Genomic DNA, 24805 nt, shown 5'->3' on the forward strand with positions numbered 1-24805 from the left:
GCAGACCATCGACACATTTATTATGACCCGACTAAGGATAAGCGGTTGCAGATGGATGGATGGATGGAATTTGGGGTGGTGGTTCTTTCTTGGCCTACTGGGAGTAGTGTGCCTGCAAAATGTCATGGCAAATTTGTCAATCGGATGCTGAATTCATGATTTGTGGTCCCTCTCACAAACTTTAGATGGCAATCGTAGCCAATCGGAATGGAATTTGAAAAATCTGATTATACATCTTGATTACAGAGATGACTACAGAGACTGAGAGTTTTGGACAATGGAAGTTGCTCAGTGGCAATTTGAAGCACCCGGAAGAATGGTCTACTTTCGCATTTGGACACCAACAGTTGGTGTCCAAATGCGGACTTAGAGTTGATCCCCTACTACTGCTTGCCCCCAGAGATGCAAACAACAGTGACCTCCCTGCCTGCCCCTACACCCCCTTGCTTTTTGTCTCCACCAGGCCGAAGGCATGGGGGGAGAGTATGTTTTGCACTCCGTCCGTCCGTCCGTGTGTGTGTCCGTCCGCGTGTCCGTCCGTGTGTGTGTCCGTGAGCAGCTAATCTCGGCCACCGTTAACCCGGTCGATGCCAAATTTTGCACACACACTCCCTGGATGCCAACGATGAACCTCTGCCCCAAACTTTCCAGAACGGCCTGTTATAGCGCCACCAGGAGGCCGCTTTGTGCAAAACAAGTTTTTGCACAGTACACCTACAGATTTTGTCCAAACATCGCGCAAATTGGTACACAGTCTCTCTAGAGCCATTCAACGAAACGGGTCTTTCAGATTTCTCAGACTCCATCCTGATTGGTTAAGATTGGCTTCCAAAGTTCACAGGAGTGCTCAGTTTCAAACAAAATGCTGCAAATCATGAACACATCGCGTGATTTCTGTGAAATTGTGCACGCACATTCCCACTAGGCCGAGGAAGAAATGCCACATGAACAATTTCAACTCAGCCTCAAGGTGGCGCTATAACTGGCCGAAAAGTGTTTTTACCTTTAACTGCACGGATCTGTGGATAACTTTGTATGACAACTCCCTAGTTTACTTTTGTTGCCCTTTTATCCAACCACCTGATGAAGGCAAGCTGCAATGTCCTACATTACTATCCTGGTGGAGACCTGTGCCCAGAAGGGCACTTTTTCTAGTTAGTGTTGTTATGTATTGTATAATTGTTTCGTCATGATGATTAACTGTGTACTGTACAATGGACCACAATGAAACAACATAGCTCTGGCCAAGAGAGTAGAGTTGCCAACACTGGACCTGAGCTAGAAACACCCCGCTCCATGGGCTTTTGTATTGTTAGAACAAAAAGTGTTAGAACTCAGGGAGAGTCTTGGAGTAGTCTCTGTAGCTTGGTGCAGATTCCTGAAGATACAAATGAAAAAAGGAATATCCACATTCTCTTGAGTATAGTTTCCTATGAGCTTCTTTATTTGTTTCAAACGCTGAGGAAGGACAACGTTTCTCTAGGTAGACTGCTGCTGCACATGTGTTCATTAAAAATAAAGCTCATAACAATTCCTTTTTTAATTTATTTTTTATTGTTAACCTTTTCCTTTTGATATATATATATTTTTTAGGGTTAGGGTTAGATTTTTTTTATTGATAGGGGCAGGTATAAATAAGATTTATCTTCTTCCTGCTCCTTTTCTTTTCTGATGTGGAATAAAGTAAAATGAATATAATCATGTAAAACCATGACTGAAATGAAATAAATAAATATGAAATGAAATGAAATATTTTTACTGTACTGCCGTACTGTTTTCAAACTGCATGCAAGTCGACAAAGTCCTAATGGCAGAGTCAAAGCCCCCAGCCCCCTTTACTGTACATATTATTACTTTTGATTTCTAACCGTTTATATGAAGTTTTGTTTTTCCTTTGCAAGTAGGCTACTGTACATTTGTGTCATTAAATATGATATGGTGAAACGAAAATGGAGGACCTGATGGAAACAAGCATTGATGCTTTCTTGGGTTTCTATTTTTAATAGTCTTTAGCACTGCAGATCTATTGAACTGTACTTATTCTGCAAAGGGTTAAGATCAATCAATCAATGTTACAATTTACAGTAATCGTGCGCATATACCACCATCAATTCGGTAATTTCCGTGAGAAGCGCACGAGAACGTAATACGCTCTGACGTCACGCTGAGATAAATCCGCCCTCTTTGTCTTTTGGGGAAGACGCTCCGCCATTTTAAGTACACTAGTCTTCATTTCACATCGCTACTGTAGGACGGAGAACGTCAGGAGCCAATTTCATCATATTTCTCTTACAACTGTTAGTGGAGAAGTGACTGCTATGAACTGAAACTTCGTCCTAAATCCAAAATAACCAGTAGATCCAAGTGAAGTGACGCATAAGCCAGTAGAATCCAGTGTCGAGTTGTAATTTTTTGGCACCTTAAATGTAAGCTAGAGGAAAATGGCTGTGGAAAGCATGACTGTCCATCCAAACTCCCCAACTACCAACCACGAACACAACAGTCTTCTGACTGACGAAAGGTCGAGTAATTCTCTACAATCATTTCAATGAAATTATGTATCTGTCCTGTGCTTTTTTACACAAAGCCCGGGGGTCCTTTTTCATTTTTTTTCTTTCAAAGGGATTAAACTCGCCTTTTCTGGAAAACAAGTAACAAGAGGTAACGAACGAACGCCATGTTGACACGACAACGACATCTGGGAGCTCTCAAATACAAGCTGGGACATTTATTTCCCCAATTTTATTAACGTTGCAAACATCCATGGACCAAATCGACACAGGCGAAAGAAATGCTTCATTTAATAGTGGTCGAGCGACAAAAACAACGCATTTCCAGCTGAGAGAGAAAGAAAAAAAAACACTCGATGGCGACACAAAATAACATTATTTAAAAATAATAACTCCTTTTCAATTGAGGAGTGTGTACGCTTTTTTCTGTTGAAAACAAACGTTTTTTTTTGTCGAGTGACACGTTCGCAAACTTCGCACTACAAGAGAAGAAAAGCCTTGGTCTCACTGACCTGACAAGACAAACTTTAATCAACTACGTTAATGACCGACACGTCGTTTTAATTGTGTGAACATCCTTATCAATCGGTAACTAATTGATTAACGGCCGTGTTTAATTTAGTTAGATTGGCTTGTTGTTACGACAGGGTTCAAATTCAAAACAACACTACATAGGGGCGAATTATTTCCTCTTTTTTTTTTTTGCATTTGCCTAAGTAAAGAAGGGCCTTTTTCCGGCCGGGTAGCTAACTTAGCACCATTAGCTTGTTGGTTAGCTTAGCTAATAACTACAGCTGGCAAAGGACAAGCTAAGCTAAGCTAACAGTCGTTTGACCTATAGCTATACAGCTGTGGAAAAGGACAACAATCAAAACGCAACTTTGAGTAAATAATTGTAATTAATGTCCAGTTCAAATCGAGACGCGAAGTTGGATCGATCAGTTCGTCACATTATGTTGACGATGATAAGCGAACGTTAGCCAACGCTCCTGTCATTAGTTAGCCTCATCTCACTACGCACCGACAATATGTTATCTTTGCGCTCGCCATTAATCGTTTACTGTATATAAACGACTACCGTTATTCTGGATTCCCCCCCACACAACTAAAGTATCGTTTTTACGATCTACGTCGTACTTTTTGATCGTTTGCTTAACCTCGATTCAGCACGCAAAGTTTTTTATTTTAATGCTAAGTTATCCTTTTTTTATATATATATATATATATATATATATCCGTGTGCATTTTTCCACGGACTTATGTCAAAACACCCACAACAGTCCCCAAAGTGTGCTTCAACGTTTGCAAAGCATCCCAGAAGAGTTTCAAGTTGAACACAAAGTTTCCCTTTCCAAAGTCCCCGGTTAGCAATTTTGTGTTCCCCTGTTTACCAGTTGGCCCCACTCTCAAATCCCTAAAACCCCACTTGTGTCCCCCTAGCCTAACGTAAGGAAAACCTTTGACAATGGTTTTAAGTGCAAAATGTGAAGAAAGCCTCTCACAGTAAGTATTCCCCATCACTTTAATCCGGGCCCTTGAGTTGTAAACAGTCCTTAATTATTGATTCATCCAGCTAACTATTGCCCCTTAATGCATGGTAAATATTTTTGGAACAGTCCCACTTGGTAATCGATCAGAAGATTATTTTGTTATTTTGTAGCTTTTAACGTTCACATAGTTGACATTTGTAGTGGTGCACTTAATGCATGTAACTGTTTATTATTTCTGTGGTTCAATATTAATGGCTTAAAATGGGAAGATTGTTTGCCATACTTCTAAGGTCAGGATAGCTCATACTCATAGTCTCAGAATTCTACAAGTTCAGTTGATAGCAGCATCTATCTAGTTATGTTGGCGTAATAACAAGTCACCTGTGAGTAAATTACACCTTTCTCTGTACATATCTATTTTCCCCCAGTTCAGGGTGATAATCTTGCAGATTTATCTATCTAATTTCACCTATACAACACTTGACATCTCCAAGCTCAGTGTAGGCTGTCACAGGTGTGGTTGAAGTCTGTATTGATAGTGTGAGTGTGTATGGGTCACTATATCCACAGCGAGGCCAACAGTCAACAGCTGTGTCAGTAGAGCCTTTGTTCACGAGTCCTAGCCTCGTTGCAGCCTCTACCCACCCATCGTGGCCTCTTTCTATACAGCCCCCCCCAGTATGACTGAACACTCCATCCTTATCAACACAGAATTCCTTTATTGGTGAAGGACATGTCAGCATGTAGTCTCTCAAGGCTGTACTGGTACAGCATTGTAGGAGATAAGTGGCTGGCTAGAACGTGATCGTTTTCACAATAGCCAATATAATACCTTATATGTCATGTTTTATTCTGTCTATTGACATTGACAGAGTTATTAACAAGGCATTCTTGTTTGAGAAGCGGAACATAAAACTGTCTGCTTTATTCATTACAGTTTCTTCAGGAAAATGTACCAGCAGCCATAACATATTGAATGGCCCTGGATGGGACATGTCAATAACTATTGAACTTGAACAGTAAAGAGAAAATGCAAGTCTAGACAAGTGCATTTGGACAGGCAGATAGTGAGATCTTTTATTTTTATTTTTTTAAATGGTATATCTTAAGTTAACTACAAAAACATTAACATAATTATATGTATTTGTTCTATTCAGGGAATTAAATACACATTAGGCAATATTGCAGTTTTGGTGAGATAAAAACGATGCATTGATGCCCTGGCTGTGTTTACCCTTTAGATTGACATTTTCTCTACTGTATAACTTTGTAGATAAGATCGGCTTAATTACTTTCCACTTTGACAGGGAGTTGTTGTGTTTGAGGATGTCGTGTACAGTGTAGTTACTGTAGTATCTTCAACATACAGTTGACATGTGAGGCCTGTTGTGTTTGAGGATGTCGTGTACAGTCAGTGTAGTTACTGTAGTATCTTCAACATACAGTTGACATGTGAGGCCTAACAGTTTGACTCTCCCCACCGCCTTGCCTGCTGTAGTTCTTGTGTGCATTGGCTGCAGTACACAATGTGCTCTGGTCTTTATTTGGATAGTCAAATACTGGAAGTGAATAGTTATCATTGCAAATCGAACAACAAGAAGAATGCTCACACCTAGGCCTTGCTTGTGGCAATTTTCAGTTGTTGCTTGTACTGTATGCTGCCTACTAGGGTTTATGCTTGTGTTTTGGAGGGTTGGGGTCTAGTCATTCAGAAATGGCAAATTATACCATTGGTCATTATCTTTGCATTGTTACTGAATTTAGAACCTTCCACTAGCCGCAATTTGCAACTCTAGATTTTTTTTATAATGGGATGAATCTAGAGTTGCAGTACCCTCCATTGACTCCCCACTCATCCAATTTGCGTTTGCGATCTGCTTGTCTTAAACGACATTAAACTCACCAACATTGCAGCTCTAGGCCAAGCTTGAATTATCCTCTTTCAATCTGCCGAGCTTGTTTTTCATAACAATCCACCGTAGACATGTTATGAGCTACTTTCTGTCAAGAAATCCTGTGCAGGTGATTCTTTTTCTAAGTGCTGGAGTTTGGAAGCACTCGTCGTAAGTCACTGAACGGCCTTGCGTACCACCTGTTTCGAAATTGCACATAATACAGGAGGCAGCAGTGCCACCCGTTAACAAAAACGAGTGCTTCCAAACTGCAACACTTCAAAGAATCACCTGCAGAGGATGTCTTGACAGAAAGTAGCTCATAATATGTCTACAGTGGATTTTTATGAAAAACAAGCTCGGCAGATTGAAAGGATAATTTAAGCGTGGACTACAGCTGCAATGTTGGTGAGTTAGTGAGAGCAGATCGCAAACGCAAATTGGATGAGTGGGGAGTCAATGGAGGGTATTGCAACTCTAGATTCATCCCATTATAAAACAATCTAGATTGGCAAATTGCGGCTAAACCTTCCACTACCCTCTGGCAAAAATAGCCTACAGCAGTGGTTCCCAAAGTGGAGTCCGGGGACCCCTAGGGGTACTTGAGGGAGTTCCAGGGGGTACCTACAGTAGCTCAATTAGAGATAGTTAGGAACCAAATGGACCCTTATGGGTCTGTAACTCAGTTAAATTAACAGTGGTTTTACAATATAAATTGGGTTACCAGAGATAGAAATGCCATTAAATCGTTGGTCCTTAGCATAATGCGTGTGAAACTGGGGGGTCCATGAAATTAATATGTTTCGGAATCACTGCTAGTAAAAATCCTCCCTTATTGGGGTCACTGGCATGTTTTCAAATGGGGGGTCTGTGGCCTAATAAATGTTGATTTGGGGGTCCTTGACACGAAAAGGTTTGGGAACCACTGGCCTACAGGAGATTAAATGTCCCTGCAGACTGCTGCATTTTTCGGATTCTTTCCGCCATTTTCCCGAAAAAACGCAGCAGTCTGCAAGGATAGTAGCTGTGTATGTTATCTCAAGCACACAAAACAGTGACACAAGCGTAATGTTGTGCAGTATTTAGTCAACACAGGCAATGTCTTACCTGTGGTTCCCAATCCTTTTAACTCGAGAGTCGAGACCCAAAAGAGAAATTTAATTCATTCCCGGGACCCAAACCAGTGAAAATAGCCGATATACAAGCTCACAACATGTCGCATCGCGATCTGTGATCACTACTTAAAAAAAGAAAATATGCAATTTCTTTGATTTTGTAAATTTCATTTGAAACATTCTGCCCTTATTTTATTTCTGAGCATTGTTGATTGATTTTTGAATCTTTGAAAATATCTTAAATTAGAAAATTGTACTCGTGACCCACAAATGGTTGGTTCAATATTTATAAAACCCACAGAGCTAGATTTAACCACTGTAACTTTAAAACATTGCAAAAATAGCATATCTATATGTAGATCGGCTATTTTTGCTACTTTTGTGTGAGACTGTAGTATGTAGTATTCATTTATGAAACAAAAAGTTGAAAAATGGAGATACAAGGTTTCTGTCTGACAAACTATATTTTTTGTCAGATATTCATTTGATGTACTTAACAGCACCTTCTATCTGATTTTCTGTGTTTTTGTTCTTAATTCTCTTCCCCCCTCCCCTCCCGAATGTCCCATCCTCTATACAATGTGTCCCGCTATGAACAGACTGTAGTCACACCCACCAGTCCCTATAGCCTTCTCTTCACCACATGGCATGATGCCGGGCCAACATGTGATCCATGTCAATTAGGAGCATGTGGGTTTTGCTCACGTTGTCTTGTAAGACTCAAAACGTTTGGCCCCAGTAATGGCACATTATTCATTTTCTGTTGTGCTGTCCGTTCCACAAGCACTCAATAACAAGATGGGTCATGGTTATGAAAATGAAGAGGGGAGCTTCAGTAAAAATCCAAAGGCTAGGCTCATAAGACACCTTAATGGTGTCTAAAACGTAATTGTTTTTCCTACTTTCTCAGCTTAAAGTATTTTGGTACTTGACTTATCATTGGTTTGTTAATGCACAAATCTGTCTGAAACAATGCCACTATAAACAAAACAAAGAATGACCATGACATAGTACACTTTCAGTTTTCCCCTAATTTCTGACCGAAGACTGCATCGCCTCATAACATTTCACCTAGCTTACAAATAAATAAAAAATAATAACATTCTATATTCAAGACTACATGACCTTATAACACTCTTTTGAAAAGTGTTCTAGAGTCTAAAATCATTCTACATTCTCTTAGTTGCTTTGCAAATATGAAAAAATAATAACAAACTTCCATGTTCCTCTACATAACACCTTTCACACAGATGCAAAAGGTTAATGTGCTTTATAATGTTGAGAACATGCATTAGAAACATTTTGCTGAATTATGAATAATTAAGAGCGGCCACGTTAGAGGAGCTCAAATGAGATGAATGATGAAAATGCATAGTTTACATTCAAATCAAATGCCACTCCATGTAATTGCATGGTCCATAATGTCCCCATTTGGTCTTTCTTCGCATCCACAGAAAAGAGGATGGTGAACTGGAGGAGGGTGAGTTGTCGGATGACGGGGCGGAGGTGGTCGAGGCGGAGGTGGCACCAGGTACCACAGGCACAGCAGGTGGAGAGGAGGAAGGCGATGCAGGAGGGGGAGGTGGTGTAGGAGCAGAGGAGGTGGTGGGGGAGAAGTCGCGGCGGAGCAGGGAGCGCCACGCCAGCACAGGCTCAGATGAGGAGAAGGCCCACCGCCGCAAAAGGAAGAGGAAGAAAGAAAGGGAGCGAGAGAAGGAGAAGAGGAGGTCCAAGAAGAGGCGTAAATCGAAACACAAAGTAAGCTGAGTGCCGCCCACGATATGATTATGTTTTGTGGTGTTAATACATTTCTCTTTATTACTGTTGGGTTTTCTGTATTGTCTGTCTGGGGCTGTGCAATTACTTGCATTTACATGCATGCATTTATTCAAAATTGTTCTAGATAAGAACATCTCAAAGACCAAATAGTAGACTTCACACTTCTTCAACCTAAATATTTTGTATGTTTCTTTGCCTCTCCTGTGTTCCAGCGCCATGCGTCCTCTGATGACGACCGATCAGACTTCAGTGATGATTCTGACTACAGTCCCAGTGAGAAGAGACCGAAGTACAGCAGAGAATACAGTCCTTCGTATCCTCCCCCTGTGAGTTAAGACAGGATGCCAATTTCCATACACTGTTAAATACATAGTGTCAGTATCTTACTGTCTGTCCCCTTCTCTATGTAACAGCAGCATCTTTAAATTATTTCCTTTCAACTCCAGTCCTGGAAACCAGACTACTTCATAGTACAGTAGTGCCCTAGCCTTGACGACCTTGGCAGGCATATGCAAAGGCTAAAATATGTAATTTAGATAGCCTATTATGTAGTCATAGCATTCTATAGTGTATTGTATATGTATAGTTTAATTGTACAGATATTCTACTGTTAGATTTGGATGACTATTTCTATGTATGTGGTGTGCCTAAATTGTAGTGGTCTACTCTCTCGGGCAATTGTTTCGTTTTTCTACCCGATTGTAGTAAGTTGACAATGCTCCTTCTGTGATGCATGCGAAAGTGCTTCGGCCCTAGTCATTGTATCTCATTCCAAGAGCATAGCACAGCATCCGGCCTAGACTTAACTGTCCTTTTCTCTGTGGTCTCCAGTCTCACGGGGGCTATGGAAGCTCCAAGAAGGGCAACTACAGGAAGATGGACAAGCAGAGCTATGGAGGCTATGACGAGTATGAAGAAGAGAACTTTGAGGGAGGAGGAGAAGAGGAGGAGGAGAATACTATGGGAGGAGATGATTACGATGATGACTTTGCCAAGGAGCTGAATCAGTACCGCAAGTCCAAGGAAGGAGGTGGAGGTCCTCGAGGCCGAGGTGGGTCTAGGACAGTTGGTCCCCCCAAAACCTTTGGTAATGTTTGACTATAATATACTTATATACTTAAAGCTGTGTAACTGAACACTGGGAGTGTCTGATATGTTATGTGCTGCTGTGTACATAGATACTAAGCTTGTGCAGTCTGTTAACTATACACAGCTTGCTAAAGAGTTAACAGGCACTGTAGAAAATGAAAGACATTGCACATAGTGCAATAGCAAACCTTTCTTTACACAAAACGTCACTCCACCTTTGTGAACTGATTAAAAGAGCATAAAAGTAAATGAAATCAATAGCAACCCAAATTTCACTGCATCTCATTGCGAACGCAATGAGCATTAACTATGAGACCCTGCAGATCATGTCTGTGTGTGTGTCTGTGTCTGTCCCGCTGTGACACCACCCGCCCGCCACCAGAGGGCGCAGCTGTAGCACACACACCCACACACACACAGGGCGCAGCTGTAGCACACACACACACACACACACACACAACCACACACACACACGAGCTGCGTTCGCTTCCCGCGTTTGCGCGTCTTACTTGTGGTACAGGTGCTTTTCAAAGTCAAGTCAAAATCTATTCATATCCATGCAAAAATAATACCTAAAACATGTTCACTCATCACTAAATGAAAATTCATTTATTTATATTTACTAATGCCAATTTTGTTTTGCCTATCTACACTCTACAGTACCAGGTCACTATATGTAGAGATGCAATGCACTGTGAGCTTGTAGATCCTATAATGACATGCATATAATAGGGAGGAAAATAGGGTTAAAATATATTTTTGAATGTATAGAATTTGCCTCTGTATTGTGAAAGGACTGAAAAAAAAGAAATAATAACTTTTTGTATAGTTGTATATTGCACTAACTTGTGTTGGCAATGAAATCTTCAGGCACACCTGGACTTTTCTCACAGCAGTTTTTACAATGTTTCTCTCTCTCTATATCTCTCTGTCGTGCAGGGGGCAGAGGTCGTATGAAGAACCAGAGAGGCCGTGGCGGGATGAGGGGAGGGAGGAGAGGGCGGGGAGGCAGAGGACGAGGGGGGCGGGGCGGAGGAAAGATGATGGGAGGAGACAATGATGACGGGGACGGCTATGGGGGAGACGACATTGAGGTGAGCAGTGAGCACTGTGTTTCAGTTCTATGGGGGGTACTATGGGGGAGACGACATTGAGGTGAGCAGTGAGCACTGTATTTCAGTTCTATGGGGGGTACTATGGGGGAGATGACATTGAGGTGAGCAGTGAGCACTGTATTTCAGTTCTATGGGGGGTACTATGGGGGAGACGACATTGAGGTGAGCAGTGAGCACTGTATTTCAGTACTCTATGGGGGGTACTATGGGGGAGATGACATTGAGGTGAGCAGTGAGCACTGTATTTCAGTTCTATGGGGGGTACTATGGGGGAGACGACATTGAGGTGAGCAGTGAGCACTGTATTTCAGTACTATGGGGGGTACTATGGGGGAGATGACATTGAGGTGAGCAGTGAGCACTGTATTTCAGTTCTATGGGGGGTACTATGGGGGAGATGACATTGAGGTGAGCAGTGAGCACTGTATTTCAGTACTATGGGGGGTACTATGGGGGAGATGACATTGAGGTGAGCAGTGAGCACTGTATTTCAGTTCTATGGGGGGTACTATGGGGGAGATGACATTGAGGTGAGCAGTGAGCACTGTATTTCAGTACTATGGGGGGTACTATGGGGGAGATGACATTGAGGTGAGCAGTGAGCACTGTATTTCAGTTCTATGGGGGGTACTATGGGGGAGATGACATTGAGGTGAGCAGTGAGCACTGTATTTCAGTTCTATGGGGGGTACTATGGGGGAGATGACATTGAGGTGAGCAGTGAGCACTGTATTTCAGTACTATGGGGGGTACTATGGGGGAGATGACATTGAGGTGAGCAGTGAGCACTGTATTTCAGTACTATGGGGGGTACTATGGGGGAGATGACATTGAGGTGAGCAGTGAGCACTGTATTTCAGTTCTATGGGGGGTACTATGGGGGAGATGACATTGAGGTGAGCAGTGAGCACTGTATTTCAGTTCTATGGGGGGTACTATGGGGGAGATGACATTGAGGTGAGCAGTGAGCACTGTATTTCAGTACTATGGGGGGTACTATGGGGGAGATGACATTGAGGTGAGCAGTGAGCACTGTATTTCAGTTCTATGGGGGGTACTATGGGGGAGATGACATTGAGGTGAGCAGTGAGCACTGTATTTCAGTTCTATGGGGGGTACTATGGGGGAGACGACATTGAGGTGAGCAGTGAGCACTGTATTTATCTATGGGGACTGTATTTATCTATGGGGGAGATGACATTGAGGTGAGCAGTGAGCACTGTATTTCAGTACTATGGGGGGTACTATGGGGGAGATGACATTGAGGTGAGCAGTGAGCACTGTATTTCAGTACTATGGGGGGTACTATGGGGGAGATGACATTGAGGTGAGCAGTGAGCACTGTATTTATCTATGGGGACTGTATTTATCTATGGGGGAGATGACATTGAGGTGAGCAGTGAGCACTGTATTTCAGTACTATGGGGGGTACTATGGGGGAGATGACATTGAGGTGAGCAGTGAGCACTGTATTTCAGTACTATGGGGGGTACTATGGGGGAGATGACATTGAGGTGAGCAGTGAGCACTGTATTTCAGTACTATGGGGGGTACTATGGGGGAGATGACATTGAGGTGAGCAGTGAGCACTGTATTTCACTACTATGGGGGGTACTATGGGGGAGATGACATTGAGGTGAGCAGTGAGCACTGTATTTAGGTACTATCAGCTTGTTGGAGATAAGTCTACAAACTATGGCAACTAGTAGTCCGAAATGTAGACTGCACATTACGTTACAGTAAGACATTAACCCATTCTGACCTGAGATCAGATTCATACGAGGTTTCCACTGGACACACACTGGTCTGATTAACCCATTCTGATCTGAGATCAGATTCTAAAAATGTCAGTCGTTCTTCGATTTTTTTCAAAAATAGCAGACCTACAAGCTCGTATCGCGCCACTCGGTGGCGCGATATGAGCTTGTAGATCTGCTATTTTTCAATAGCTAAAGCATAACATGATGCCAACACCAAAATGGGTGCCCGGTCAGAATGGGTTAAATCTAAAAGGATAGCACAAAAAAGTCCTGGGGACATTGTGATCCTACTGTATGTATTCAATTAATCAACATAGCATACAAAATGTACACAATAATACATATTATCATCAACAAACTGGTAGTAGTTCGATAGCTGAGCCGTCTCAGTGCAATTTTTTTTTTTTTTTTTTAAGATATTTTTTTGCGGCTTACGCCTTTATTGATTTTTTAAGGGATAGAAAGTAGGCTGACAGGAAACGGGAGAGAGATGGGGGGGATGACATGCGGTAAAGGCCGTGTCGGGTCCGGGAGTCGAACCCGCGGCACACCGCGACTGGATCACCAGTCCGGTGCCCAGACCGTTACGCTACGGCCTGGGCCCTCAGTGCAATTTTAGCAAAAAAAAAACCCAACAACAAATGAGTTACTTTGCTAATAATCTACACAAATTGTTTTAAAAGGTGATAATAATCACACATGATTAAATGTATTTTTCCAGGGTGGCGAAGAAGACTACGACAACAAGTTCGACAAGAACATGGGAGATGATGAATATGACGACTATAATGATGTCAACCAGTTCAGGAAGTTCAAGGAGCGAGGGAGAGGTGAGCTCACAACTTTCTTTCTTGCTTAATAGTTCCATTTCAGATATGACTGTGTTCTCCATGTGTGAGCAAGTATAGAGAAATCACTTGAAACTAACTACTGGTCCAATCTTCCACCCAGAAGTCACGTCACTGTCCCAACAGTCCCATGTCATTGTGGTCTGTTCTATATTAAAGATATGTCACACTGTGGTCTGGAGGACGCTGTCTGTTAACTGAATGACACAACAAACCTGATGCAAGTTTGTACTCTGAATTGTACACATTGACGTGTTCATGGATCCTCTCCTCTTATTCCCTTCACTCCAGGCGGTAAAGGTGGCCGCGGGCGGGGCCGGGGTAAAGGGGGGCGGGGCATGAACCGAGGCGGTAAACGCAACCGAGGGAGAGGAAGAGGAGACCATGGAGGAGGGATGAATGATGAAGACAACAATGGAGACATGGACAATGGGGTAAGGCTCTCTGATGTGTTTTGGATCATAAAGCAAAGAAAAGGGAACAAACACCCGCACACTGTCTTCAAAATGCAGTGAACCAACTTAAATAGGGAAACGGCAACGTTCCAGCCTGTGCGGCCTTCATCAGGCTAACATTATGTACATAAAGATAGCATTTGAGGACAGTGTGCGGGTGTTTGTTCCTTTTTCATTCTCGGGCACCGTACCCTCTCCTGTCGCCTGCAGGTGTGCAAAAGCTTTTGCTTTTTATTGGATCATAAAGCAAACAAAATATGTCAGACCGTTCCTTATATGAATTAAACTGGTCTACTTTTCCAAAACGTAAGCACTCTGAGCATTTCCTATTGAATGTCAATGTCTCTGACTGCAACCCAGCCACTATTCACTTTTTGGTTCAAGGAGTTTTATTGTCATTCCATACAAATTTGATTACCTGCTGGATAAAATTACTCATTGTATATATTATATATTATTATATTATTTCTTTCTTTCCCCTCTGTTCCTCCTTGCGTGTGTGTGTGTGTGTGTGTGTGTGTGTGTGTGTGTGTGTGTGTGTGTGTGTGTGTGTGTGTGTGTGTGTGTGTTTTAGGAAGGTGGTGGTGGTGGTGGAGGAGGCATGGATGGAGAAGGAATGGGAGGAGGAGGAGGAGGAGGAGGAGGGGGAGGAGGAGGAGGAGGAGGAGGAAGAGGAGGTGGGAGGAGGAATAATGAGAAGCACCAGGACAAGAAGGGCAAGGCCATCTGCAAGTACTACATCGAGGGCCGGTGTACCTGGGTAAGACAAAACAAGTCACTACATAAGATACTGAAGAACTAACAACACAGAAGAAAAAGAAAAATCTTTTATTTATTTATTTCATGTTTTGTTAGAAAACCTCCTAAATGCATTTTCTTTGTTATGACCTCTTTCAACCACCAGGGGGACCACTGCAACTTCAGCCATGACATTGAGCTTCCCAGGAAGAAGGAGCTGTGCAAGTTTTACATCACTGGGTACTGTGCCCGGGCTGAGAACTGCCCCTACATGCATGATATCCTTTACTGCATCTATTGTCCTTCAACTCAAAGAAACGTTTTGTATGCATTTCAGATGTTTGCACTACTTATAGAAATGGGGAAAAGGGACATGCCACTTCAAAGTATAGATCGAAAGTAATCAACAAGTATTTGGTGATGGTATTACAAGGGCTTAGGAGCTATGTGTTTGTGTTACTTACCCACATTTCAATTACCTAGACAGACCTAGCCTGTTGTGTGACACAAATCAAGCATCAAACTAGGACAACCACAAAAAGGCGAAATTTCAACTTTGTAACTTTGTGTTGAATGAGATCCTTGACTCCCCTTGCTACGCGACTTCCCCTGTAAGCTGTTCCACACCACCGGGAACTGCGTCAACGGGGACGAGTGCATGTTCTCCCACGATTCCCTCAATGACGACACTCAAGAACTACTCAACAAGGTAGGATGTCAAGGAGGTTGAATCCTGCACAATACAGTGTTCTAACCAATAGACGCCTTCTTCGGCTCTGGGGCATTATGCTCTCAAGTGAGGGAAAGCTTCCGTGTTGGTGCCAGGAAGGAAGGGACTTGAGTCACGTGACTGTGCTGCGCCATGACACTTTCATGGACACTTTCATGGGAGCCAAACTCACACCGGTAGTGCAATGAATACATGGCAGTGAATGGAGCTGGCTGGACCAGCTCATAACAAACATTATACATGAACGATTGCGAGCTTTGTCATATAATTGGTTCAGGAATATGAAAGAAGACATAAGTGATATCACACGTTTTTTCCGAATGGTTGTTTTTCGACTTAATAACTATTTATTTTTATTGAGGTATTTATAGAAGAGCACATAGTAAGTTTTCTGCCTGGGCTGCTCTCTGCTCTTTGAAAAAATAAATCACATTAAGTAGTATGCACATCAAAAAATAAGACAGCCTAAAATAACGTGTTATATATATTATTTTATTTTCCAGAAGCGATCACTTTACAAAAGTAAATAAATAATGTTTGTTCATGAGCTGGTCACTGAGCTCTCATTGGCTCCAGTGCATTCTGCCGAACTTCCGGGTGTAGTTTGGCTCCCGTGAAAGTGTCCATGAAAGCGTCATGGCGCAGCCCAGTCACGTGACCACTTCACTTCCTTCTAAGAGCTTCCTTGGTTGGTGCCAGGAAGGAAGGGACGTGAGTCACGTGACTGGACGCCAGGGATGTGCCATATAAAGGCCCACTTCTGCCCTCAGTGCTGTCCTCAGTCACTCCAATGAATTGCAGTGTTTTAACCACATGAACCCCAATGCCCATTTCTGGGCTTGTCATAATATTTGGCGAAAATAGTATAGACCCCTGGTGGAGCCCGTTTAACTAAATATATAGGATTTACGATGTGGTTAAGTATTAAAGATTTATAAATATGTTCTCAATACCCTTACCTCTCCAATGAGAAATCAATCTCGACATCCATTATTTTACAATAATTATTTAGATTTATGATTTCACATGTATTTCTTGTGGCTACATTCATTTTATATTTGTAAGTGAACTGTATGAGTTTCTGTCTATGACACAGATGCTGGCGGAGGATGCAGAGGCTGGAGCAGAGGATGAGAAGGAGGTGGAGGAATTGAAGAAGCAGGGTATTAACCCGCTCCCTAAACCCCCTCCAGGAGTCGGCCTCCTCCCCACCCCTCCTCGACCTGGTCCCTCAGATGCCAGCACTGGCCCTGGGGAGTTCAGTGCACCCGTTGGGGGGGAATTTGGGGAATTTGGTGAATTTGGAGCTCCAGCCGTACCAAACCAGGGCCCTCAGGGACCTATGCCTGGTCCCAATCCCTGTCAGGGTCCCCCTCCACCTGGCCCTGATGGGAGTCCCTACCAAGGAGGTCCCCCCAACCCAAACGGTCCTCCTCCACCTATGGGCCCCCCACCTCCCTGTGGTGGTGGTGGAGGAGGAGGAGGTGGAGGAAAGAAGATTCCCTCGTTGTTTGAGATCAAAGTCCAGCCGACTGGACAGCTGGCACAGAAACTGTCTGCCAGGTGAGAGATCGTTATGTTATCTATTATTACAAGGGTTCCACAGGTCATTCAAAAGTATTAAATTAATACATTTTGCCAAAATTTAGGCCTTAACCATGAGTATAGCTGCATTCATATTATTACCATAGATCAAAATAGGTGTGAAGAAATCACACCCGTGTGAAGTGAGGGGCGCTAATATATTAAAGTCTAACTGATGTTGCTATGATTAGGTGATGTAATGATGATGTAAAACAAATGGTGTCAAACAAACATTAAATTCTCTTTATTGTTAATGGGGTTTAATGTTTGTGTTAGGGACAAGATGATGTACATTTTCCCTTCATTGTCAATGGCATTTTTAGAACAAACATTGAACTAAAAACAAACATTAAACCTGTATATAGGAGGGGCTAGCGCCCCTCAAAAGGCTACAAGGAAAGAGAAGTGTCAGGGGTTGAGGTAGAGTCTGAAGAAGAGCGTTTTCAGGTTGCTGTGGTGAATGGAGAATGGCTGCAGGCCTGACTGTGAGGGGGTGTTTATTACACAACTTGGGACCTTAATACTTGTGGAGTGTTGGCCAGGGTGTTTTATGAAAGTGGCTTCAGCTGCATTAAGGGGTGTGGGGTTTGATCATGTCCTGAAGGTAAGGGGGTGGCATACCCTTGGTTGCCTTGTAGGCAACCTGTGTTTTGGACTGGGTGCGGGCAGAAACGGGATGCCATTGAAGGGAACACCAGAGAGTGGGATATTGATAGTACAATCATTAAACCTCTATTGTTATAATTAATTCAAATTCTCCTGTCGTCACAGAAGTCAGACTCCCTCTACAAACCAGAGTGGGGATGGCTCACCCGGGCCCCAAGCCCCCCCTGGGGGACCGCCGCCCCGCTTTCCTGGCCCACCGGGACCCCCGGGCATGATGTCCCCGGACATGCAGAACATGGGCCCCCCGGGCATGGGAATGAACCAGGGGCCACCTAACATGGGCCCCGGGGCACCGCCTATGATGGGAGGCTTTGGTCCCGACGGGCAACCTCATGGAGGCATGATGCCACCAGGTTGTCCCCCGGGTGGAGGAAACTTCTTTGAAAACTTCTTCAACCAGCAGCAGCAGCAGCAGGGCATGAATATGGAAGGAAATGTCAAGATGGAGGAAGGTGAGAATAAAGCTTTATCAATGTAATTAAATGATATGTGGCTGAAGGAGCGGAAATCTAAACATGAACATATGGAGGCATGTTAAAGGGACACTTCACCCTTTTTGCAAAAAAATTTATGTTAATGACGTTTAGAAGCTTTAGATCACTTTCCTGGGGGTATTTATGTGTGTAATATGTGGTTTTAGTTATTTTAGATTGTAGCAGTGAGCCTGTTGTCTCTGATGTCATGGACACTGGTCTCACTACCTTCCTGGACTACAATTCCCATAATTCTTTGGTGCACTGCTCCTCCTTGTGGATAGGGGGAGAGCTGTCTTACTGAGACAACATGTAGTCCAGGAAGGTAGTGAGCCCAGTGTCCATGACATCAGAGACAACAGGCTCACTGCTACAATCTAAAATATCTAAAACCACATATTACACACATAAAGATCTCCAGGAAAGTGTTCTAAAGCTTCTAAACGTCATTAACATATATGTTTTTGCAAAAAGGGTGAAGTGTCCCTTTAAGGGGAGCTGATAGGTAATATCTTAAGATGTATTTTCCAATACTTCTTATCTTTGGGGAAACATAGTTTGTGCCGGTGAGAAAATGAAGCTAGAACAGTATCATGATTCTCTCTTCCTTCCCAGCTGACAGCTACCAGGGCTATGGGGGAATGGATGGAGGGCCAGGAGGAGGAGGTGGCGGCGGCGGTCAATATCCAGTCAAATTGGAGCCTTCAGGAGGCCCAGATGGTTCTGCAAATGGCGGCTCTGCCAGTCAGGGAGGGATGTCTGTTCCTGACTTCCTGCCTCCTGCCCAACGTGTTCTGTTCATGAGGATCCAGCAGAAACAGCAGGAGGAGGCGCGCAGGCTGGCCGAGGGCGGGACCGAGAAGAGCAGAGACACCGAAGGTATAGATCGGTGTTCCACAGACCTTTTTCACTCGAGGAACCCCATTCCTGTATGCGTTATAGGCCACAGACCACCATAAATATCTGTACAGTCATTTAGCTGGACCCCACTTTGAGATTCACTGGTATAGATGACCCAGCCTCAAACCGGGCCTGAAAGGCTCTGTGTTGTTTTTCTTTAAATCCCAAACTTCACTCAATATCATGGATATAAACATGTATTATCACAACCACAATTTTGAGAAGTTGAATTTAAGTTGAACCCATTGCCTCCTATCAGGTCCAGTCATAAATGTTTGAAAGTTTAGTTTACCATTTTGAGAAGTTGGACGTAACTTGAACCCATTGACTCCTATCAGGTCCATGCATAAATGTTTGAAAGTTCAGTTTACTTGATTGATGCCATAATGAAAAACAGGAGCAGTTATTGGCCCGGTTTCCCAAAGGACACATGGTGTAAGAGGTGTGGTGACGTTGTAGCACATGCTCAGATGCCCTCTACAGAAGCCTGTGAACATAGACATTCCGTGCATAGATGTGCCACGCAATGGTAGGCCTGAGGCCTGGTATGGTAGGCCTCAGGCCATTCTGAAATTTTATGTAATAATATTTGGACAGCTGACAGTAGGATCTCTTTACTCTTAAAGGTATTATGAAATTATTTATAACATAATTTTAACAACATTAAAAGTCTTGGCCATGGTCCTTCAAACGTGTCTAAAAAGTTTGAACACTCAACTCCACTCCAGTATTTCTTGCCAGGAGTTTTTGTGTATGTGTAATCTGCATCCTGAGAAGCCATGGAAAAACACATTCTTTTAGCCTGTAGATGTCGGTAATTCCCCCTTTCCTGTCAACCCAAGATGCGCTTCTTTGACAACTTAGTAGGAACGTCACCGTCAAAAATAAAAGAGTCATCTAGGCCAGTTGGTATCCAGTGTAAGGACTTGTGTTGATTGACACAGCCAACAACAGAACAGATTGATTTTTCTCTAGAAGCCATTATTAGTAAGTATTACAAAGAAACAAAGTCGTGGTCACAATGAGGAAGCGGAGAGGAGAGGGGCGGAGAAGAGAGGGTAGGCAGGGAGCAGAGGGGAGGGGGTGGAGGTTTAGCAGGGATCTACGTATATGCCTGCCGTCCAACCAGATGAGACATTTTTGCATAATTATTCACAAAAGTCCAGACAGCAGAGAATACACTGAATGTTCAAACTTCGTTTTTTTTGGTGAAATTGATGTCAAGAAAAGCCAAAATATCTACATAAATGTGTTTTAAATGTCACAATCCCTTTAAAAAACAAACAAAAATGATATATATACTGTATATATATATATATATATATCTTCTTTTTTTAAGAGTAAAGAGAGTCTACTGCCAGCTGTCCAGCAGTCCAAATATAAAACTTAATTTCAGAATGGTAGACCTGAGGCCTACCATACCAGGCCTGAGGCCTACCATTGCGTGGTACATTCAGAATGGTAGACCTGAGGCCTACCATACCAGGCCTGAGGCCTACCATTGCGTGATACATCTATGCACGGAATGTCTATGTTCACAGGCTTCTGTGTGCGGCCTAGAGGGCACCATGTGTCCTGTTATTAGCAGTTTTATAAGAATTCTGAGTAAGTAGTACAGATTTGCCAGCATCCAACCCGCGGATCCCAGTCATAGTTTGTTGAAACAGCAGGGACCTTCATGGGCTGTTTCACGGATATGTTGACTCATGGTCTGATGAATGTTGTTTTTTGTCTGTGTATATGCCGTAAAATCCTTTTAATTTAACTTATTTATACAGTCACCTGAGTTAAATAAAACCAAAGGATTTTACTGTCTGTGTATGTGTCTCATGCACATGCAGGTGTGCAACTGCAACATAACCTAGACATCTGTGTGTATTGGTAAATTCACACAACATAATATTGTATTTGTAATTGTTTTGTGTGTCTGTACATTGTTACAGCTGGCCATTGTTGGGTATTACTTTCATTTCTATTGGGTAGTTCTGCTTTAAATCTATACATATCGCTTTGTTAGCAGGAAACACGTCTTGACTGGCCTGTGACTGGTTTTGCTGACCTCTGTAATGTAAACATCCCTTTGGTTGTGTAACTGTGTCCCAGACACCAGACTACTGGCTCCCAACAGCTTATTATAATATAATAATAACAATATAAAGAGTTTATATCAGGAAGAGTCACGACGACAACAATGAGTCTTGTTCTCAAGTGAACAAAAGGTAGCATTTGTCGCTTAGTTGTGCTTTGTGTACATTTACAGTAAAATCATTGCTTAACCCATTCTGACCTGAGATCAGATTCATACGAGGTTTCCGCCGGACACACACTGGTCTGATGAACCCATTCTGACCTGAGATCAGATTCTAGAAATGTCAGTCGTTCTTCGATTTTTCAAAAATAGCAGACCTACAAGCTCGTATCGCGCCACTCGGTGGCGCGATATGAGCTTGTAGATCTGCTATTTATCAATAGCTAAAGCATAACATGATGCCAACACCAAAATGGGTGCCCGGTCAGAATGGGTTAAAATATTTGACCCACCTGCAGTTGGCAGAATAGACAAACTTAGAACAGTCAGATGTCTCTTTTTCATTAATAGTCCCAGCTCACCATGCATCTACTCTAACTCCTACCATTTACTTTGGCTTTCCGCTGCACTGGACCCTGCATAGTCGCTGATGTTCATGGACATGTGCTGTGATTTGATAATGGCAGCATATAGAATCATTGTGGACACATTGACACTCTGAGGCCGTAGAGTAAGATATGAGACAATGACAACTACTATAGCCAACAACTAATAGTGAATGTTTCTCTCTGGTTGTATCCCAGGCGACTCAGGGAACTGGTACTCCAGTGAGGATGAGGATGGCGGTAGCAGTGTGACTTCCATCCTGAAGACACTACGGCAGCAGAGTAAGCCGCCTCCCAAACCTGAAGGCCCACCCAGTGACCCTCGCGACCCTCGTCTGCAGAAGGCGTCTCCCGCTCACCCCCCGCCCCGGCCCGCGGACCCCCGCTTGGGCCGGGACCCACGGCTCTCCCGGGCATCTGAATCTGGCCAAACGTCGGACTCTGTCCACTTGTCCCCAACCCCGTCATCCACCGGGCCCCCAGCTGACCCCAGACGGGCCCGGCTAGCCGCGGCCGCAGTCCCAGTTGGTTCCTCCGCCTCCACTGTAATCCCTCCTGCTGCTTCTAAAGCGGAACCTCCACTAGTCTACAAACCACCGCCGCTCACGACACCCGCAGTTGAGGAAGAGGAGACGGAGAGGGTTCTGAGGGACAAGCCCGTGCCCATCCCCTTAGACCCTCTGATGGGCATGGCTCTGAGAGACCCCCGTTGCCGGCTCCAACAGTTCAGCCACATCAAAAAAGACATCATGCTCCATGTCCCAGCCTTCGCCAAGAACATCACCTGGTCACCCGAGGACCTCCTTCCGCTCCCCATGCCCAAGCAGGACCTCCTGCCGCTCCCACCGGGCATCCCTCCCATCTCATCCCTCGACCCACGTCTCTCACGCGCCCAGCAGCAGCTCCACACGGCGCTCCCTCACACCCAGCCTCCCCCCGCTGTCCTCCCTCCAGCTCCCTCCCTCGATCCTCCCACTCCTGCCGCCCCCTCAGCCTCTGCTATCCCGGACTTTGAGCTGCTCTCGCGAATCTTGAAGACGGTTAACTCGAGCCCGTCTCAAACGTCCTCAACCCCCCTCCTCCCCACGCCGCCTCCTCCTTTATCATTACTGGGTCCTCCTCCCTCGGTGCCACCTGCACCTGTAGATAAGCCAGTTGACCCACGCATGGCCCGTAAGCCCCCCATCGACCCCCGTCTGCAGCCTCAGAAATCAGCTCTGAAGCAGCCTTCAGAACCCTCGCCTAGCCCTCCTCTCTCCTCTACCCCTCCGGCGTCGACCTCCAGCAGCTCTTCTGCAACAATTGCACCCTATGACCCCAGACTGCTCTCCTCAGGTGGGGCAGGTCGTGGAGTTGGGGCAGGGGCGCCAGGGGGTGCAAGCGTTCTAAGTGGCATCAGTCTATATGATCCACGGACTAACAAACCAGACAGTCCTGGTACTAGTAATGGTTCTCCTGGTTCATCCAGTGCTGATTCCAAGCCTGCTGATACCACAACAGTCAAACCCAAGTCTAAAGAGCCCCTGTTTGTGCGGAAGTCTGCACTGGATCAGCCAGAGCCAGAGAAAAGCGGAGAGCAAGCAACAGATCGATACAACAGCTACAACAGGCCGCGGCCCAAGCCTGCACCGTCACCTAACACTGCACCTCAAGTCGGGCCTGCTGTAGCTGGGGCCTCCGCGGCCGGGGCTCAGGGCCCCCCTGGAGTCACTCCAGACCAGGCGCCTGCCGGGGTCCACAACCTGCCCGTGTCTTCTCTGTTCACTATGGTGAAACAGGCCGCCAAGCCCAGCGGGACAGGCAGTCCGTTCGGGGGCAGCAGCCCGGCTCAGCCCGACCAGGCCACCGTGGAACAGGACAATGCCTCACTGAAGGAGGTTTTCAAGGGCTTTGATCCCACCGCGTCACCGTTCTGTCAGTGACCCCTGACTGTGCCAGCCCAGTTCGCAGCCCGTCCATGTTGCAGGTCGGTCAGGCGTGTGGTTTTAGAATTTCCGAACAATGAGGAAGAGGAGGGAGATGAAGAGCGCACTGAGGCAACAACCTGCCTGTCGGACTGGTTCAAAACGAACCTTAATGAACGTTTTTTGATGACGTCATTCGCACACCTACACACACATCTCATACAGACATACACATAACCTACGACAGTGTTGCAGAGCAGATTCTATAAAAGAGTTAGGTTTTGTGGGTGGGAGGGTTGGATGACAAATATCTATTTTAAAGGAAACCGAAAGATGTATATATATAAATGATTTCTCTTAATCATCTCCATGCTTAATTGCTACAACTATACAGGCAGCAGAAATGCATTGAACCTTTAGCTAGCCATCTCTTCATAGCTTTTCATCAATTTCACGCGTTCATGTTTTTCCCGACAATGATGCACTTGACTTTTTCATTTGCTTCTCTTTTATTTTGCAATATTCATCTTGAGTCCTACGTATTGTCGCGGTCTGAACTGCCGTTCTGAATCTTTTTTTTTGTCTACTCTAATAAATCACATCAGCATGCACACACTGCCATGCATCATCTTCCTGTGGAAATAATTAGACATTAAAAAAAAAATTAACTCTCTGCTTTACTTAAACTGTTTTAAGTTGTTTTACTCATTTGTGCCGTCAGACTGTTTACTCTGAGGATGAACTCTGAGGAATATTTAACGTTTTAATGTTCATTTTGTTGGTTTGTTTAATGTTCATTGTTCATACCTCAGAAAAATCCCATAAAATACTCTCAACCTTGTGTGTGCTCTTATATGCCAGTCAGCATAGGCTGTCATTAACCCATTCTGACCGGGCACCCATTTTGGTGTCGGCATCATGTCGTGCTTTAGCTATTGAAAAATAGCAGATCTACAAGCTCGTATCGCGCCACCGAGTGGCGCGATACGAGCTTGTAGGTCTGCTATTTTTGAAAAAAATCGAAGAACGACTGACATTTTTAGAATCTGATCTCAGGTCAGAATGGGTTATATGCATCAAGCTGGGAAAAGGCAGATCCGCAATTTAGCTGTAGGACTAAGTC

General features: G+C 44.1%; 1 protein-coding gene across 1 annotated transcript; it reads left to right on the top strand.

Moving 5' to 3' along the window:
* The first annotated feature begins 2238 nt into the window (after window positions 1–2238).
* zc3h4 (zinc finger CCCH-type containing 4) lies at window positions 2239–24563 on the top strand. The gene is given in 15 exon segments (XM_083773785.1): window positions 2239–2521; window positions 8462–8765; window positions 8999–9112; window positions 9618–9837; window positions 10815–10969; window positions 13472–13580; window positions 13947–14032; window positions 14704–14706; window positions 14709–14813; window positions 14958–15069; window positions 15391–15500; window positions 16618–17084; window positions 17880–18223; window positions 18860–19123; window positions 21977–24563. Coding segments are annotated over 15 exon segments (4197 nt in total). The 5' UTR covers window positions 2239–2441; the 3' UTR covers window positions 23701–24563.
* The last annotated feature ends 242 nt before the right edge of the window (window positions 24564–24805 follow it).

This window comes from Protomyctophum parallelum (assembly GCF_964188405.1).
Source record: "Protomyctophum parallelum genome assembly, chromosome: 9".
Lineage (NCBI taxonomy): Eukaryota > Metazoa > Chordata > Actinopteri > Myctophiformes > Myctophidae > Protomyctophum > Protomyctophum parallelum.